At 37.2% G+C, this 19,365-nt stretch overlaps 1 protein-coding gene across 1 annotated transcript; it reads right to left on the bottom strand.

Moving 5' to 3' along the window:
• Positions 1-1,301: 1,301 nt before the first annotated feature.
• Nup43 (nucleoporin 43) lies at positions 1,302-18,953 on the bottom strand. Its single transcript, XM_089237984.1, has 7 exons — positions 18,718-18,953; positions 15,938-16,066; positions 14,666-14,737; positions 13,234-13,396; positions 9,185-9,320; positions 4,412-4,683; positions 1,302-1,548 (listed from the first exon to the last, which is right to left on the bottom strand). The coding sequence occupies exons 1-7, from the start codon at positions 18,817-18,819 to the stop codon at positions 1,361-1,363; spliced, it is 1,062 nt and encodes a 353-aa protein (XP_089094110.1). The 5' UTR covers positions 18,820-18,953; the 3' UTR covers positions 1,302-1,360.
• Positions 18,954-19,365: the final 412 nt, after the last annotated feature.

The following is a 19,365-nucleotide window of genomic DNA, read 5'->3' as shown; positions in this document are numbered from 1 at the left end:
CTTGCCAATGTGATGGAGCCCCATTAATAATCATGTTCAAGAGGTTGAGTCAAAATGTAAGCCACACAACTGAAACTTCTTAGACAACGATTAACTTGCTGGGTTCAGCTTTGTCGAGCGATTGACTTCAAGCAGACACTCTATCACTTTCAAATAATACAATACAATACAAATACGACGTCACAACAGGCAAACTGCCCAACGAGGTGGCTGACTTAAGAACATCATGGATCCCCGAGCCATTTTTTGGAGGCCCTACCTACTACTGCTACACCACACATGCACCCCCCCCCCCCCGCAGAACCCCCCAACGAATCGGTACATGCGGGAATGTGCGTGTACGTGTAGTGCACCCTGACGTAAAGTTTGTTTCTGAGTAATGCCTGTTATGTGTCATGCTGTCATCTGCCCCCAGTTTTTCTAACTATGAGTGAAGTGTTATGGTTGAATGATTTACCGTTGTAGGACTGTTGCTCTCTGTGGCGAGACTTTTTAAACGGGGAGATCGGCTCGCATTTGCGCCTTGAAGTTGGGAACCACAGAAAACCAACTTCAGCCGACCACCACTGTGGGGTTCAAACCCGGATCCTCGCATCACGAGTCCGGCACTATAACCACTCGACCACCACAGCGGCGTGGTGGATTTAATTGTAGAATAAACATTGAACCTCAACATATTTCCCTCTCTTATAATGAGCCTTTTTTTTATACCACCTCTTGCCCCCACAGGAACCAATGTCTCTCTCCAAAAAACAAGACGCTTTTTATTTTATATCTGCAGAGGTCCTTCCCCCCCCCCCACACTTTTCAGTGCTATCATGCACCGCAGTAGTGGTCGAGTGGTCATAGTGACGGACTTGCATTGTTGGGACCCGGATTTGAGCCCCACCATCAGCACAGTGGTGGTCGGCTGAAGTTGATTTTCTGTGGTTTCTAACTTCAAGATGCAAGTCGATCGCCCCGTTAAAAAGTCTTGCCACAGAGAACAACAGGCCTACAAACAGTACAAATATTCAATCATTACACTTCTGAAATATAGATGGCAGCACTGAAAAATCAGTCACTAGACATACACTCACACTTCCGGCACAACTAACTAGGTAGTAAATTGCCCATGGCGATAGACTTGAGTTGTGCTCTGTTTGAAAGAAAAAGAAAGTACCATCACATTCCTCGCCTGATGGTGCAAACTTCACATAACTGAAAAACCTATAAAATTTCTTAATTAATTAAGCTTTTCATAACTGAAGTGAACTTTCTGACTGCGTAAATTTGAATGTCAGGAAAAAAAAATCCAAGCATTGGAAAAAAAACTTTTATTTTTAAAAAGTAAAAACAATTTTTTTTTTTCATTAGGACATTATACAATTAAACCTGGTAAAATATATACAGCTTCATTGTCTGTACCCCATAACAATGTGGAATCGTTGATATCTAAAGAGTTCACGCTAACTGTATTACGAGGAAACAGGGACAGTATGTCGACTTTGTGCTTGCTCGAATCACAATGCAACCACGGATTCCCACTTATTAGGCTGTCATTCATGTCTGAAATGAAGAAAAAAAAAATGTATCAAATTAAATCAGATAATTCACATACAAGCAGCCTATGTTTATATTATCTATGCAGGGCTGGTGCGATTGTGCAGGGGCCACAAATTATTAGTGCTTTAAAACTGGATTTTAAAACAGCCGAGCCCAAATATGAAATCACATGAGAACGTGAAAAATATTTGCTATATTCAATAGCTCGATAGAGCCAGGGCAGTGCACGGTATGAAATATATTCAATAGCAAGTGTTTTTCACGTTCTTATAGGAAGATGGGACAGATTTGAAATTTTAATTACAACTAACCCCTGAATGCATAAGGCCGCATATAGCTGGTACAGGAAAACCTTTTTATTTTATCACTAGCTATAATACCCGCCGTTGCCCTGGTTTTCTTCGATGAGTCTTTTTTGGATCACGTGATATCTCCCTCTTTCCTTGAGGGACATGCAAACCGTGTCCAAGTTCACCAATATGGTGACTTTCTGCGCAACTCATGAAAGAAACAAATCTAGATTTAAAGAAACGTAAAAAAATAAAGATATATATTTTTCTTTTTTTAAAGGGTGCTAGGTATTTCCACCCCCCCCCCCCTGAACTTCAAGTTATCCATCTGCCTGTTTCTCCTTCCAAAAATGCTTAGTTAAAGCTGTGGAATTTCTGCGATGTACTTTATGGGCCCATAATTTATGGAGTTGAATATTAAAAGACAATACGGAGATTATAATTTTCATGCTTCAGAAGATATAAATAAAAAATTGAAATCAATGTGATATCCAACTCGAAAGTAGGTCCGGCTAATTACTTCATATTTAATCTCCTGGGCTTCGTATATCTATCTCTAAGCGAACTCAATATTTCAAAAATCGAGTATTTAATACAATTTTTAAAATTATTGATGTGACAGAAAACCCCACAGAATGTCCGCATTTCTACATTAAAATCGGCAATTTTAACACTGATTTCTATAAGAATCACCCTTTTCCTGACCCTCAAAGCGATGATGATTACGATGTCATTCAAAAAAACCTCATTACTGGGAGTATTGAAAATGTGGCAAACCATTATAAAGGCATAAATATTATATATATACTGACATCGTTGAAGAAATGACAAATCATTGTAAAGGCATATACACGTCTGAAACGCATTTCTAAGGAACCACGATAACCAAAGTAAACATTCGGAAAGTGATTGTTGAGGCCCGAAAACCATTGTTGCCCAACAGTTTTTTGCCCATTTGGGGCATTTGCCCTGCTCTGACGAAATTTTAAAGTAGCCTATCATTTAAGTCGGGTGCCATTTGGTATATATGCAAAATCTGGCAATGGATCTAAACTTGTAGATTTGTATAGAGAACATACACACACACAGAAAATCAATTTTATATATATAGATCGACAAGCTCAGATATGGTGTGAAGTGGATTTCTCAATGGGGGGAAACTTCTCCCTATACTTCTTAGTTCTCACCTGCTGAAAATCGGGAGAAAGCCTACTAAAATTCATTAAAAAAATACAGTATTTTTCAGAGGGTTTAGTGATTTCGGCTATACCGGTCGCAGTGATAAAAAAACATTTAGGGCTGTTTTTTTGGGGGAGGGGGGAAACATGATTGGCTCCTTAGAAATTTTGGCTGACGCCTAACTTTTTTTCTGATTTGTCTAGCCTAGGGAAAAATGTTTTGCTGCTAAAGAAAATATGGCATACAAAAAGAAAAACAGGAACAGGACATTCTGGTATTTTCCCAAAATTCTGGCCGCCCCATTTTTTAAAAAATAAAAATTCAAGCATTGCTGGAATTTCTGAAAGGGCAGTATCATTATCAATTATCATTTGAGATTTAATTCTGTGGGTACTTCAGCACCCACAGCTACCCCAGCTCTGATGCCACTGCAGGAAACCCAGGCTGGCTCATCCACCCTTCTATACTACTTGGTCTGACGTAATTTGTCTTGGCAATTAGGTGTGTATTAAGTTTATGATACCACATATATAACTAAAAAGTTTAATTGTCACTTGTGTTTGCTGATTACAATTCCATACAAAAATAATTTTACATTGTGTCGATTTTTCTTTCGTAACTGATTTTTTCACGGAACACTTGAAGTGGCTTCACTGAGCACCACTGTTTGGCAGACCACAGATTGAGAGCCATGAGAGCCTAAAGTATTAAATTTATTATTCTATTGGAATCTCAGGACAGCACAGATAATTTCAATTGCACGTCAGCATGTCAATCAACATGGAAAGCATCACAATTCCTCGAAAAAGTAATGTAATGTTCAGCTCTTTGGACATTTGGCTGGCACTTGGAATTTTTGTTAAATTTTTCGAGTCCATCTCACATTGATTTTCAAGAAATTTCATAGTTTAAAGACAAAATTGTATAAGATGGACCCACAGTGCTAGAGCTCTGTCAGTCATGTGAGGGGTGGGAATGGTTTTTTGCCCTAACAGGACTTTTGACTCAAAGCTAAGATGTCTGTTGGAATGTTTTCCCTTTTTTTCTCTATGCATGGAGAACAAGTCATCCAGACGCTACATGCAAATCAGCACCCCTCACAGGAGCACTGCTTTAAAATAGAGTGATTTTTCTGTATATGTGTGTGTCTGGTCTTTTTCCGCATGTATGTTGGGATTATGCTTTTTCTCCCTTTCGATTGCAGATTGTGTTTGACCGCTGTTTGATTTTTGATGATCGTAAATAATTTTGTTATTTTGTTCAAAATGAACTTCCAATCATTGATTTTTTTCCAACTCAGTCAGCATGCTCTGCCCCTAACAATATTATATTTCACCCTTTTGTGGGTAAAACAAACATTAGTTTATACATTAAATGTTTTTGATAGTCATTCATACCTCCATCATTCGAAATGGCGCCAGATCTCACGCTGCTGGCATTCCATTGCCACACAGAGCCATCTAAGGAACTTGTGAATATATTTTCCGGATTAACGGGATGGAAGAGAATGTCAGTAACGCCTGCAGAATGACCGGCTAGGAGAGTGATCGGATTCCTTTTTTGCCTCAGGTCCCAGATACATAACGAGCCATCTCTGTGACCAGTAGCTAAGACGTGCAACTGCGTCGGGTGAGTAGTAATGGCTGTTACACTACCTTGATTAGCAGGGCTGAAACAGAAAAAAAGAGTAAAAAGTGGAAGAACAGTGAACTGAAAATTCTGTATTTCTGGAAGTTTCAAAACTTGACTGATTTTACCAGTATTTTTTCATAACAAGATTCTGAAAATTGAACTGAGAAAATTCTAAAACATGGAATTCGGCCTAGATTTAACTCCAATGATTAGAAATGAGATTAAATATTTCATGTTATAAATTTACAAAGTGTGAAATTTGTTGGATCATGGCTGCACGAAAGTTATGAACTATTTTCCGCCTGCGAATACTTTTGATTGACTGCCAAATCTCCCGAATTTCTACTTCATCTCTCAGACCCCTGAAAAATTCTCCAATTTCTCATGAATTTCAACTGTGATTACAAAAAATACATATTTTTTGAGTAAAAATTACGAGCTGAGATTTATGCAGGATAGATCAAAAGTGAGAATTGTTTTTTTCTTTAAAAAACATTAGGTGAAGATCATCAGTTGAACATGTCAAGCAAGGAATGAATCACACAATAGACATGGTCTATGATCAAGGAAATCTCACCCGAATGTAGAATGGCAATCAAAATGGATATAGGCGACTATATGCTAGTTCACCCCTCTCTTCATCAGACGGTGCTGCTATTAACTGACCATCTTTTTTTCCCATTGAGTGTCCATGCTTTTTCTTAAATTGTCTTGGTACAACATCTTCACATCTGAATCAACGTGATTTGTATTTGTACGTGTATTTGGTATGATTGTACGCCCCATGGAGTCTGTATGTCCCAGTTTTTTGAGAGATGGATAATATTTTTTTTCGAGTGCAGTAATGACAGGTAAGTAAAACCAGTTTTTGGTAATGATCTGAGTCTTTGAACTAATTGGCGATAGTTTTGATGACATCCGATTTTCCAAAAGGGAAATCCAGAGATCATTTATTTTGTCTCCCTAATTCTCATTTTCTGAAGTTGGCAACCATGCTTCCGTGGACTTTTAAGATCTGCATCACTCCTTCAAGGGCTGAATGAAGAACACAGAAAACAGCCCTGTCTTAATGTGATTATATTATTCATGACCATGTCGAGGGTGGATATTGTCCTATGTACCGAGAATTAAGTGATTTTCTTAATTCAGTGTAGAAGACTAATAGATGATTATGCATCCTTATTTATCAACATAAACTTAACAGCTGATAACTTTTTTTTTAATGAAACAGTCAATGCGACAATTACAGTCTCATTATATAGAATTATTTTCCTCAGTTATGATTCTGAGGACATCGCCAAGGTGTTTAGTGGACTCAACAACAAACAGTTCTCGATTTTCACCATTCGTATATATATCGTTTTTCATTTCCAAAAGATATTTATCAGCCAGCTCTAATGAGTATGATTTGAAAGTTCTTATTCACATTCATATAGTCTTTATCATGGATATGCAAACTTTGACAAGCAAAGCAATTAAAACATGATGCAAGACATAGAGTAAAGTGTAATACAAAGACCCAACGAGTTGGCTTAAGAAAGATGCCCATAAAGGATATGGATGTCGAATAAATTTCAAAACTAAATCAAAAATACAGCAACCCAATAACAGCAATAAAAAACAATAATTACGATAAAGTATAAACATAGTTCCCATAAAAGATTATGGTTGTCTCATTTAAGTATGGATAGCTTCTCAATTTATCCCAATATGTTTTTATTGTATTTACTTTTAAAATGTGTCAATTGTGTTAGAATTCATGATCCCCTGGGGGTAAGCTATTCCATTTATTCACAACCCTATCAGAGAAAAACTCCCTGCGACACCACAACCCAGAACTGTCCCATACCTATCGATACTGGCGTCCCCTTGTTGAAGCACTTGACTAATGATTTATTAATAACTCATGGTCTATTTTATCCATCCCGTTGAACATTTTAAATGCTTTAATCATATCATCCGACACCTGTTGCTCTTCCAATACAGGGTTTAAGCTAGATAAAAAAATTCCTTTCGCAAAAAAGCGAAAATGGGGAGAAAAGCTTTAGCAAAATGCTACAACGATAATGTAATGATTAATGGTTGGATGTCTACTCGTTCCGTACCTCCTGTACGTATTTTTTGCAAAAGTGGCTACCACTTCTTTCACGTTATAAGATTTTCTGTCGCATTTTGTGAAAAATGGGACCATAGCTTAACCCTCTGGCTGCTCATCCCGCGATTTCCACGGGCAACTCAAATGTAGCAAAATCTGCTCATCCCGCGATTTCCGTGGGCATGTGTTTTTCTTCCTTTATTGAGGAGCGCATCCCATTTTTTCCCCGTTTAACCACTGAAATAAATTATACAGTATTAGACGCTTCATTTATGTTTTGGCCAACAGATGTCGTTAGTTGTCCACTAAATTGCGGCATTTGAACGCACGTGGTATTACCGCTCAAACTTCACTTTTAAAATTCACTGAAAAAAATTAGGCAATTTTTGAAGCAATTTCGGTCCACAAATTGAGCAGTCAGAGGGTTAAACCCTGTTCCAATATAAGTATTTTCAAATACAGTCAAATCCTGTTTTAATGAATACCATACCATTATAGCAAAAAAAATCTTGTTTTAACAAACACTTTTCTAATCCTCCAGATAAGTTTACATAGAAACAATGCAGAATCCTGAAATTCCTTCATAACTTAATTTCATCATAAAGAAGTGATTTCTTCAGTCTCTTGGAGTTCATTATAATGGGATTTGACTGTACATATATGAAATATAATTAACGAAACAATGAATCCTCTGCTGTACATGAAGATTGGGCTTGACAAATAGCAAAAATAAAATCTAGACACAAAAAATTTTCACCCAAAAAAAAAAGGTCCAAAATAATGATTCTTTTGACCTTTACAAGTTGTAGTGACCCTCTTTCGCGTTGGCAGATATGGTGATATAAATTCCAAAAATTTTGTGCTACTCAGCCTGCAATTCAGTAACCATAAAAATAAAATTTTAGGCACTAATACCAATTTTTTAGTCAACCTGGAATTTGCTCAGCCCTGCTTTAAGGCACTCTTTAATGAACTCAACATTTAGAGTGGAAATTAATAAACAGTGAAGCACATACATAATGATACTGAAAGGACTGGGGATACATATTGTTATAGATGGAATATACTAACACTATGAGAAATGCATTGGGACCAAAGAATAATATCGTTATACAGGCGATCACTGCTCCTTCTCTCAGACTTAGTACTCACAAGTCCTGTTTACAAGGGAAATGGAAAAAGTACATTTAAAAAAAGGTTCAAGGATTTTCGCTAAAACCCATTTATATGGACCAGCATTTAAAACCCACTTTACTGATGTCAAAGGTTTGTGCGCATAAAGGATTATAGAAAATTTCAAGAGAACTCTTAATGTGAACCAACTTTCTATTTAATGAGTTTTATTTAGTGGCATTTCTCAAGAAATCTTACCCTGCCAGGGGCCTTGAGCTGCAGCCCAGCACTCAAGCAAGAGTTCCTTTTTTTTAAAATAACGTGATATTCACGCATTCCCAAGGGATCAGCATGATCCGTCCAGGGAATTTGTTAGTGTTAGTAAACATCCATGCCCAAACCGGGATTCGAACTCAGACCTGCACAGTGAGAGGCTAGCTCCCTAACCACTCGACTGCCATTTAAGCTTTATGCAGAGGACTTAATTATTTCAAAGGGTTAGTCAATTTAGAGGTTATAAAAACATTAATCAATGCTTTCATGTTCACAAAAATACTGAAAACAAAACTCTATAATGAATCATTATCATTTTGATTGGATTCTATTGAATTGTGTTCATAGTCAGAAATTTATTCTCCTGTCTTCATCAATGGTAGATACTTCTTCCAGTAATGCTTCAAACATTTTATTTCTTGTACATAAGTTAAATTATGAGCCTCTTTGACTCTTTGACTGCTCAAGCAACAATCCCAACATGTACTGATGTGAAACACAGATACAGGCACCAAGAATGTGACCTGAGGAGCCAATATTTTACTCCAGGGGCGAGTCTAAAATTCCTTAAAAAGTGATCATAAAATTGAGGGTGTGATTTAACTAAGCTACCCTGGGAATGATAAGACTTTAAAACAGATTTCTTTATGGCAAACTAATTCAAACTGACCTGACCTCTACAATCCAGTGCGAGTGCTTGAGGGAATTGCGTGCCAACAATCATAACATGTCAAATATGAATATTACTTAAAGAACTTTATTTCTATAATCTGATTTTTTTTAATTCAAAAACTGATTCAGCGACTGACCAGATATATGTTGTTCAATCCCTCGGCGTATGTTAAAATTTTTGTCGGTCCCGAGCTCCTCATTCAATATGGGTCCAACCGCAATTAAACCAATACTTTAAGAAGTGATTCTTTAGAATATTTTGCCAATGTCTCTGCATTTATAACCATGAATTAGTGCACATCATCGTTTCAAATTTGAAAACAAAAACCTATGACTGATATTTCAATTCAAAAATGATACTCGAGAATAAGATAAGTAAACTAACGTCATCAGTGTATGTGTAGGTTGATCGGATATAGACCTTATATCCCAGGTTTTCAAATAGCCTAAAGAATTTCCAGTTACAACTTCATGATGTCTAAGGAAGCTCACAGCTGTCAGCGCACATCCATCAGAATTTTCTAATTAAAGTAAAAAAAATTTGTTTATTAATCAGCTTTGTGACACAGCAATGAAATGGATAATAATGACAACCAAACAAGGGGTGTTTTAACACAAAATTTGAAAAACATTTCGAAAAAAATAATAACCAGTAAAACCACGCCAAATTTTTCATTTTTTCAATCCAATAACCCAGTGTTCTCCAACTTTTTCACAGCTGAGAAGCACTAGAAATAGGAAAAATAATTTTCAGACCACCAAAAAATAAATTGGAGAATAATTTGCAGACTGGCAAAAAGTAGAAATATTTTGTAGACTCAAAAAAAGAAAAAAAAATTGCAGACGGCGGAAAAAAATGAATGAGTGAAAAAAAATGGAAGAATAATTTACAAACCAGCAAAAAATAAATCAATAGAAATAATTTGCAGACTGGCAAAAATATAAATAATTCATAGATCAGCAAAAAATAATACAGTGAAACCTTGATATAATAATATTCTGTGGACCAAGAAAAAATATTTCTGTAAAGGGATTTTCATTATATCGAGAGGCAACATAATTTCTATGTGTGATCAAATTTATGCTGCTTTTGTCACCTTTTCAACATTGGCATTTTGTTAATACCACTAAAAAATTCACTTTTATGCATTTATTTGCCAAAAAAAAAAAAAAAAATTGTAATTGATTAGTTTATTAATTCACTTAGATGCATTGCCTCTGTAAAGAAGTTTACCACACTGCACTTTTGTGTTTTATACAGAAAGTAGTGATAGCAATAACTTGCTTAGTGCTTTCGGTCATCTTTTAGTGTGAAATATTGATTGTGTTATTAAACGTCTTCGGAAGAACAAAAACAAGTGATGAAGCCAAAATTATATTCAAAACAATTTTGGACAAAATAAAAAAAATCTCTTACAAATATTATTACAGAGGAATTTATTGTAGTAAATAGTATCGTCGTATTGAGAAGACTATAGGCCAGACGTTCTCAAACTGTGCCCCTCCAACTTTTATCAAGGACGCAGCGGAGCTGTGACTCTGACAAAGGTTTTTCAAAAGTATTCTTTGTTAAACATGTTAGCGAATACCACCTGTTCTGTAAATGTAGGTGCATAGCAGAGACACCTGCCATGTAGCAGTACTACCTTGTACTATCATTCGATGTTGAAGTGTGAGACCGGATGAAAAAGAAGATGAACCGGAAGATGCAAGAAAATGCACTCCCGATGGGTCTCTGATGTATCGTATAATTTAATCATTTAATTAAATCTCTCATATTAACAATGCATCTCCATCAAGAAATGTCTCATTTGGTTAGGTTATAAACAGCTATGGGGATTCGGAGGAGATTGCGCATAAGCATTGAATAGGGGAAAGGGGTGCCGCAAGTGGCAAAAAGTTTGAGCACCCCTGCTATAAAGGGGAGTGTACTTTTTTAAGGAGAGATCGTCTCACATTCACACCTTGAAGTAGGGAACCACAGAAAACTAACTTTCGTCAACCACCCCTGTGGCGACAATGGGGTTTGAACTAGGGACCTCGCAACGCGAGTGGTTTACTACAAGTACTCAATCACCACAGCGGCGGCACATGAGGGCTAAATAGAACCTACAGATTACTGGTGAATTCAAAAACGACAGCGTCTAATTTTTTTTCTTTCTATATATATATCTCGCTGAGGGGTTGGTGTGCTAACTCATCAGTGGGTTTACATAAAATTACCTTTAGCTCAGACATCCTGTATTTTGTGTGTAAGTTAATGTATTATTTTTGTAACCCAAAAAAGGCTACGTATAAAAGAAAAACACAATAACCAAAAGAAAAAAATTCAATATATGTGGGATAGAGCTTAATGATTACAATTACACAGGGCAGGCAAAAAGTCCAAGACGCATTTTAGAAATTAATAAAAAAATCCCAACCTATCGAAATAAAAAGGAATGGTTGGCAGTGAAATACTTATACCGTAGAGCAGTTTTTCGCAAAGTGGGCAATATCACAATATCCGCCCCACTTCAGAGGGTGAAATGGTTCAGGGGGCAATAAAATCTATGGATACATATATATATACATATCACAGGAGATCCAATGGGTTCACTTGAGTTGGAGGGGAGGGGGGGGGCAATGAGGGGGAAAACTTCTGAAGAACAGGGTGATGGAACAAAAGTTAGGGATGGAAAATATGACGTAGAGGATTTTTTATTTCGATAGATTAAGCAAAAATAATTCAAAATTTTACTCACAGATGATGCAGTATTTTTTATTTTTAAGAGAAAAAAAACTGGACATAAGACAGTCATAAAATTAGATATAAACGGTAAAGACTGCACAACAGTTCAATGACATTTGCAAACGTTACTTTTCACGATCCAGAAATGAGCTATTTTGTATTTCAGCATGTTCGTTTACAGCTAGTTGAAAGGGCACTACTTGACCGTACATGCACCTTGCATTCCTCTCTGCAGAATATTTTTCTAACAAACCTGTACATGCAGAAGCATGTTGTGTATGTGCGTGGTGCTAACATATTTATATTGTCAGAGTCATGCTTGTTTCGTGTTCTTGCTGGTGCTGCACATTGTCATATTTTGAAGATGGCAGTTGCAAGTACAATTCCAAGACAATATACGTTGTATGACTGTATATAGACATTCCAGAAATGGCTGGCCCAGTAAAAGCACAAGCTGCATAAGTTGTTATTTTGAAATAAAATCATCTGCTATATTACAGCTCTAAGAAAGTTTTGCACCATCTTGATCGCTAGGTTTAAGACTCCCCCCATTTCTTCTAGTGGGAATGTTTTTACATTTCTTACTTACAGAAAGTTTGCACCTCCTGTGCAACTAACATAGAGAAAGACAAGAATCATGGTAGTGATCAAGACTCTTCCACAATCTATGTCAGCAGATACATGTGGTTGAAATTGAGTATCCTTTAGATAAGCGGTTCTAAACCTTCTCTGACTCACAGAGCCCTTTTCAACATATAATTTCTATGGCGAAGCCCTGTTTGGCTAAAGGATTCCTTTTCAAACATAATTTATATGGCGGAACCCTTTAGGCCTCTTTTTTTATATTTATTTAGCAAATAACTGATTCATTTCACTTGTCTGGAGTGGTTGCGCAGTCACTGAGAAATGCACACAGGGCTCCGCAGAGCACCGGTTGAGAACCACCACTTTAGATGCAAGCCGAACAAGAAAGGGTGCTCATATTAAAATATTGTGGCTTTATTTAACACAAATCACAATATGCACTGTTTCTGTCACATTTTATTTTAATACCTCTTCAGATCTGGGCATCAGGCTTGCATCCTGTTTCCATAACAAAATTGTTTTACGCTATATCTCGAGAGATTCACAATGAAGATAGAAGCCAATGGCATCATCCGATAGGCATTTTTGAGGCAAATCCAATGAAACCACTACGGTTTTAATACAGTTTCTGGTCTGGGCAACTGGCTTCTGGTCACTTTTGTAAAAAAATTGAGTTTTACGCTATATCTCAAGAGGTTTGCAACACATATAGACAAATTGGTATTGATTGTTAGCTATTCAAAAGACAAATCTGATGATACCGATATGTCAAAACTTTCAGCCGTGTATATGACGCAGTCTAATTTTTTTTTTCTTTCTGATAAAGCATCCTCTGTGAGTGAAATTTTGAACAATTAGGGTGAAAACCTGCACCATGCTAAATATTTTAGTGCGAGCAAGCATTTGTTTTAAATGTGAATTGGTTGATTTTGGTTAGGTTTTTAAATGTGACATGGACTCTTCATCCATCGTGTATTCGAAATGAATGTTCACATCTGCCTACAGACTATGGGTCTCATGAGTTAAGAAATGCTGATATAGACATAAGTAGCGTATAAGAGGGGAAAACCATTAATTTGTACTTCATTTGAATTTTAGATTTAAAAAAATAAACTTACCAATATGCTTGACTCTCAAGAATTTGTTAAAATCGAAGATGCAGAGCTTCCCATCTTCACCAACGCTCACCACATCATTGCCCTTCACAGCGATACCAGTGACGGGAGCAGGTGCTTTGGAAAACTTATGAATTCTCTCCCAAGAGTGCCTGAGCTCGATATTCTGAAATCAAAATATATTAACGACAGTTTTTTTAAAATTATGGCAATGAAATAGTTATGACATTAAGAGCAAAAATCTTGAACAAATTTTAACTCTGTTAAAGAGCGATGATTGGCATTACGAGCAACAATTTTGCACTTTATTTATTTTCATGCTATTGAAACCGAGATTATAGTTTTTTGCTTTTGCCCACACACCTATTATGGAATTGTGGGTAATATTCTTCCCCAAAGTCTCCGGTAAGCATGCTTCACCCACGTGCGAGGTGAATACTTTTACAATACAAAACTAGATGTAGCTTTGTAGACACGCGTATATGTGCTTGAAGTTATTTTTTAAATTCTGCTTGGAGAAAACTGTGGGCTGATTACATTATTGAACGTGGGCATCTTTTTCCTCAGCCACCTTGTAGGACATTTTACCTGTTGTGGCCATGTATTTGTGACTTTGAGGGTCTAGCTCATGAAAAGGAGCCACTACTTGTCGAAGAGATTGTGTGCTTGGAGACCATGGACTGGAGGTGGATGAGGATGGCATTCAATGTCTAGGAGTTGGCAGTAGATGGAGTAATGGATTTTTTTTGCACACACCAGCAAGAGTTTATGGATGGTATCTCATCTGAGGAAGACAGACGTCCCTCACATAAAATGAAATTAGAAAGATGTGTAGAATGTGGGAATCTCTGTGCAACTCTTCAGGAAAAAACCACCCATATAAAGTTGTAGCAGTGTGCGAGCAAATGAATCTATCCAACGAGCACTGTAATTTCCCGTTTCCCAGAAATCCAAAAAAAATTAGGCAAAAGCAAGTGTGATTTGATAAGATTCTTTTTGAAAGTCCTGCAAAAAACAATATGTTTGCAAACAAGTCTTAAATCATCCTAAACTATAGTCTTTCTCTCTCTCTCTCACTTATCATTTAGAGTAAGTTAATTTGTAAACACATCAGCGTATTGATATTTTATTTATGGCGTTATTCATATTATGTGTATTTTATTGCATTATATATATATTATTGTGTTTACTTATTGATTGAATGCTATTTTTATTAGTCATTTTTATGTGAATTGTGGAACAAATTATCCAAGTTCCCATTATTTCCTCTGGAGAAGTTCGATTTGAATAACGAGCTATTTGTATAACAAGCACGTTGGTGGAACAAATTAAGCTCGTTAACCAAAGTTCTACTGTGTATACAATAGTTCTATTTGGTGAGAGGAAATTAAAATCGGAATAGCATGAACATTACAAAATAAGATCTTTCACTTACCTCATTAGCATATTTATACATATACACCGATCCATTGGCTGATGATGCTAATATCAAGTCATTTAGAGTAACCTGCAAAATTCAAATTGTGATTAATTTGAAAAAATAATAAATAAATAACGGACTGTTTTCAGCAAATACACACATGCTAAGTAAGAATAAGTTCCGAAGAAAAATGTATTTCATCAACAGGATTGGTAGTCATAGGTGCCAGTTCTCTGACACAAAAAATCTGTAGTTTGTCAAGTGACAAAATATTTCGCTGCAGCAGAAAACATGCCATACAACCCATTTTCTAGGACATTGCAATATTTTCCATAATTTTGTGGTCGCCTGACTTTTTCTGAATAAAAAGACCTAATTTTCACTCTTCACTTAAATTAATCATTAATACTATTTTGCAATCTTATAGAGATTATGTTACGATATTTATGACTATAAATATGAATAGGCTATTTGCTATCACATATTTGTGGTGTTAATGACAACATTTTAAATTTAAGACCTGTTTTTTTGCAATACTAGCGGTTTTAATCCCTTTCAAGACTGATTATTTTACATTTACTGGGACATATATACAGAGTGGGCAAAAAGTCCATAGAAACTTCAAAAATTTATAAAAACCAAAAAAATAACCGAAATAAAAAACAGTTTGCAGGGTTAGCATCGCTAGGGCACAGGAATTTTTTGACAGGGAAAAAAACTAAAAAACAGCTGATAGGTGGGCTGATGTACACAAGTCGAAGAAAATATATGCAAATAATAAACAGAATGCCCCAAATAATTTATTACAGAGGTATGTGTTCCACATGACCACCAATAATACATTGCAGGTAAGTCATAAATCCAGTAACAGCAGAGTGCAGCAAGTCCCGATGTATACAGTCAAACCTCGTTAGTGCGTCACCCGGTTAACACGTCACTCCGCTTACCGGGTCACTTTTTGGAAGTCCCAATTTTCCTCAGGCAGGAACTAGCACAGCTATGGCTTACTCCGTTTAACAAGTCACTCTGCTTACTAAGTCATTTTTTCGCTCTCCCGAGAGTGACTCATTAACGAGGTTTGACTGTACATGGCACCTCTCTGTGGATCGCATCTTTGAGTTCTGACAGATTGGATGGACCAGATAGATACACTTTTCTTTGACTTGTGTATGGCAACACCACCTATCGGCTGTTTTTTTACCAGTCTTAAAAAATTCCCGTTATAATATGAAAATGCAAGTTCAAACTAGATAAGAATGGGGGGGGGGGCGGAGGAGGAAATCTCACTTTCAAATCGGTAACACTTCCTGAAAAAGGTATCTCTGCTATAAGTTGAGGATCTGACCCTTCAACCATCAATGAGGAATCTTTCGAAAGAGGCGATGAAGGCAGGCTCCATACGCATAATGTATTATCCTGTAATAAAACGTTAAAACTATTTTCAGCAAAAATAAATGTAATATTATCATACATAGTTCTATTAATAATCAAAGTAGCACTCACATTCATAAAGACATAAGCTAGGGCAAGTCTTGACAAATCCCAGATCCCATGTTGTCATGGTGATTGATAGAAGAATTGGAATTTGAACTTGAAAATTTCCAGTAAGTTCTGGCTAAATTAGACTCCAAGGATGACACTGTTTTCCTTTGAGGCGTTTCCAACATTCTCCTCTGTGGGATTTCTAACGAATCAATATATGACGGAATGAAGCTTGTTTCGTGCTCTTGCTGCCGTCATCTATATTCCATATTTTGAAGTGAAGATGGTAAATGTTTGAATTTCCATGCAATGTAAGTATCACATTGAAAGTTTGCCCGCTGTTTGCAGACAGTTTTTTTACAAATGGAACACCAGCTCCCATTTGCACGTTGGAAAACTGCATAAAACCAACTTCAGCTGACAAACACTGTGCCACCTGTGAGGGTTTGAATCTGGATCCTCACGATGACGGCACAGCGGCTTAATTACTAAACTGCATATTTTTATCAATAAATAGCAGCACATTTATTTTGAATGGGTCGGGGAGAAATTTGCTCGAACAGGAAGTTTTTGCTGGCAGAGATTACCATCACTGGTGTTTCCTTTCCTACTGCAGCCAAATTTTAATAATAGACATACTTTGCAAGACTTTAATGGCAAGTTCTTTACAGAGGATATGCACACTAAAATAGCTCTAGTATATCGCCTTTGTGTTTTTGGCGACTTTTTTAAGCAATTTCATTTCTAGCCTGATGACTTTTCTTCCGTGTTGGTCATTTATTTGTCAGCTTTGATCATTATTATTTTTGGGGTTGCCGTTTTTTACTATTAGATATTGTTGGACGTCACCCCATAGAAGTCGCTAGCTATAACAGCCTTTTGTAAGGACATGAGGTGCTTGAAGCAATTGAGACATTAGCATTCTGGAGCTTATTTTTTGTTTGTTCATTCATGTGTTGTATAAGGTTTTACCCAGTAAGTTACATTCAGTTATCTTGTGAGAATGCGCCCGAGTGGCATTGTGATAAGATGCTTGTCTATCACAATGATGTGGTTGATGTCTACCACCATGAAGGTTGTCTTCAGGTCCCAGGTTCAATCTGGGGAAGACTGATAACGAGATATTTTCTCTAATGAGCTTTAGATGACCACCGATAGATGGTGCCTTCATTTCCAACCAAACTCATTAACAGCAGTAAATTGCAGTATAGTGATATGGCCAGAGTTGGTCAGTCTAAAAATGTTTGTGTTGCCACCGTGCAGTCATGTGGGCATCGTGCAGTCATGTGGGCATCATGTTTGACTCTTGTCCTGAGGATTCATGTTACGTTCGAACCCCGTTGACGTCACAGTGGTGGTCGGCTGAAGGTGCTTTTCTGTGGTTTTACAGCTTTGAGGCACGAATGCGAGCCAATCTCCCATTTAAAAAATCTTTCTGCAGAAAGCAGACAGACCTACAACACAATGCTGACAAAACACGAAATTTCAAGCATTGCCATCTTTACTTCAGAGAATGGAAGACAGGTGGCAGCATGAACACGAAACAAGTGCAACCCTACAACATAGATACATTAGGGCCACACATTTTGGCACGTGCTGATCCGTTGGAAATTCCAAAGAGGAATGTGTACGAGGTGCATGTATGGTCACTAGTAGTAGTCTAAGAATGTTATTGTTTTTTCCGTTCATTTTTTCGCTTTAAGAGTCATAGTATTATCCCTTTTCAGTGATAAACTAGCCATTTTTTTCCATTGGCAAGAAAGATGTCCTACAGCATAACTTTGTTTCACTCTTGGCATCTTCTTGTCATGCTTTCGGGCATGTTTCTTCCCAAAGAAAAAAATCGCCAATTAGGGATTGTATCATTGCGAACAGCTATAGTATAATCCTGATCTGACATTTTTTAGAGATGATTTTCTTTAATTCCAGAAGGAAATGGCAACACAGTGTCAATAGAGGACTGGAGTAAAAAAGGGCCAGCCTTTCTGAAAGGGACTCGCCTAAAAAAAGTCACCACGGGAATAGAGGGATTACACTATAGCTCAGGGGGTTTTCAAACCTTTTTCCCCCATTCAGAGGCGGCGTAAATAACTTCCTTTAACCTATCTTTCAACATTACAAGGTGCCTGCAAAACACGTTCATGTCCCGGCTGACCAAGCATCTAGATGCGGCCCTGACTACGTATTTCCACTGTTAGATTGCAGCACATTTTTCAGAATGTGTAGGAAAAACTTGGTAAAAAGTATCATTGTGCCGAGAGGAGTCTAACATTAGACTATAGGCAATTAAAAACAAGATTTTTAAAAAATATCGTTGTAAAGGGATTTATCGTCAAAAGGGAAATTTTGGAGGAAAATTTTCTTTGACGAGGTTATCATCCCTGAGATTATACTACCACTTATTTTTGTGAGACTGAATTAAAGCTCCAGACACTGAGCTCTAAAATGATTGGCTGCAATATCACTCCCCCCCCCCCTTTTTCTCCAAATGAGTATCAAAGGTATGCATTTCCTATTTGAACTTATACATATCTTATTTCAATTGCTTACATATACAAGTGGCGAGAGTGTATAGGAGGACATACCTTGTCATCCCATGAACCGGTCACGAAGACGGACGAGCTCTGCGAGCGCCATCTGACCTTGCTGATTTTCCTAGACACAAACTTAACGCTAAGAGACGTCATTGAACTCAATTCTGAGTGAGAAGGTTCGACTCCTAAGAAGCATAAATGAGCTCTAAAACGAATTATCCGCAGGGGTTTTGTTTACCGGTAAACGTGTACGAAAAGCGCGGTAGACCAGTAAACACAAATTTCGCGTCGCGTTGCCATTTCCAAAATGAAGAATAAACACGGTTGACATAACTTTCCGAAGCACTGAAAAGAAAATGTTACACTTAGAATGACCATACTGGTTCAAACATTTGCGGGACTTGGACAAAGAGCTCCTTGAAAACCTAAGCTCGCTCATCTGTCATATTTGAGCTGAGGTTTGACGTCTGTATTACTGTTTCCCTGTCCTGCAATTTTGCAATGATTTCGTACGATTGAACCAGGAACGGCTCTTGGGAAGTGCCATCTGTGCGGCCTCGCGATGCGCCACCATGGGCGGAGATACGGGGGGGGGGGGGGCGTTGGGTCATTGCCCCCCCCCCAGAATCAAAGATGACGACTAATGATCTAATGCATATATGTATAGATGAATTGACATCACCATCATTGTGCCCCCCC

The sequence above is a fragment of the Pholcus phalangioides genome, unplaced genomic scaffold, assembly GCF_987345545.1.
Source record: "Pholcus phalangioides strain wild (caught in Gottingen) unplaced genomic scaffold, Ppha-v1.0 ptg000002l_1, whole genome shotgun sequence".
Taxonomy (NCBI): domain Eukaryota; kingdom Metazoa; phylum Arthropoda; class Arachnida; order Araneae; family Pholcidae; genus Pholcus; species Pholcus phalangioides.
Note: the sequence above shows the minus strand (reverse complement) of the source record. Positions and strands in the feature narration are given on the sequence as shown.

Bases quoted from the DNA above. Each gene is read 5' to 3' on its own strand.
- Nup43 (XM_089237984.1), bottom strand. From the start codon at position 18,819: ATGACGTCTCTTAGCGTTAAGTTTGTGTCTAGGAAAATCAGCAAGGTC. The intron at 14,738-15,937 runs GTGAGATTTCCT...TGAATTTTGCAG, and splicing joins GAAGTGTTACCGATTTGAAA to GTTACTCTAAATGACTTGAT. The intron at 13,397-14,665 runs GTAAGTGAAAGA...TTTTGATTTCAG, and splicing joins TGTATAAATATGCTAATGAG to AATATCGAGCTCAGGCACTC.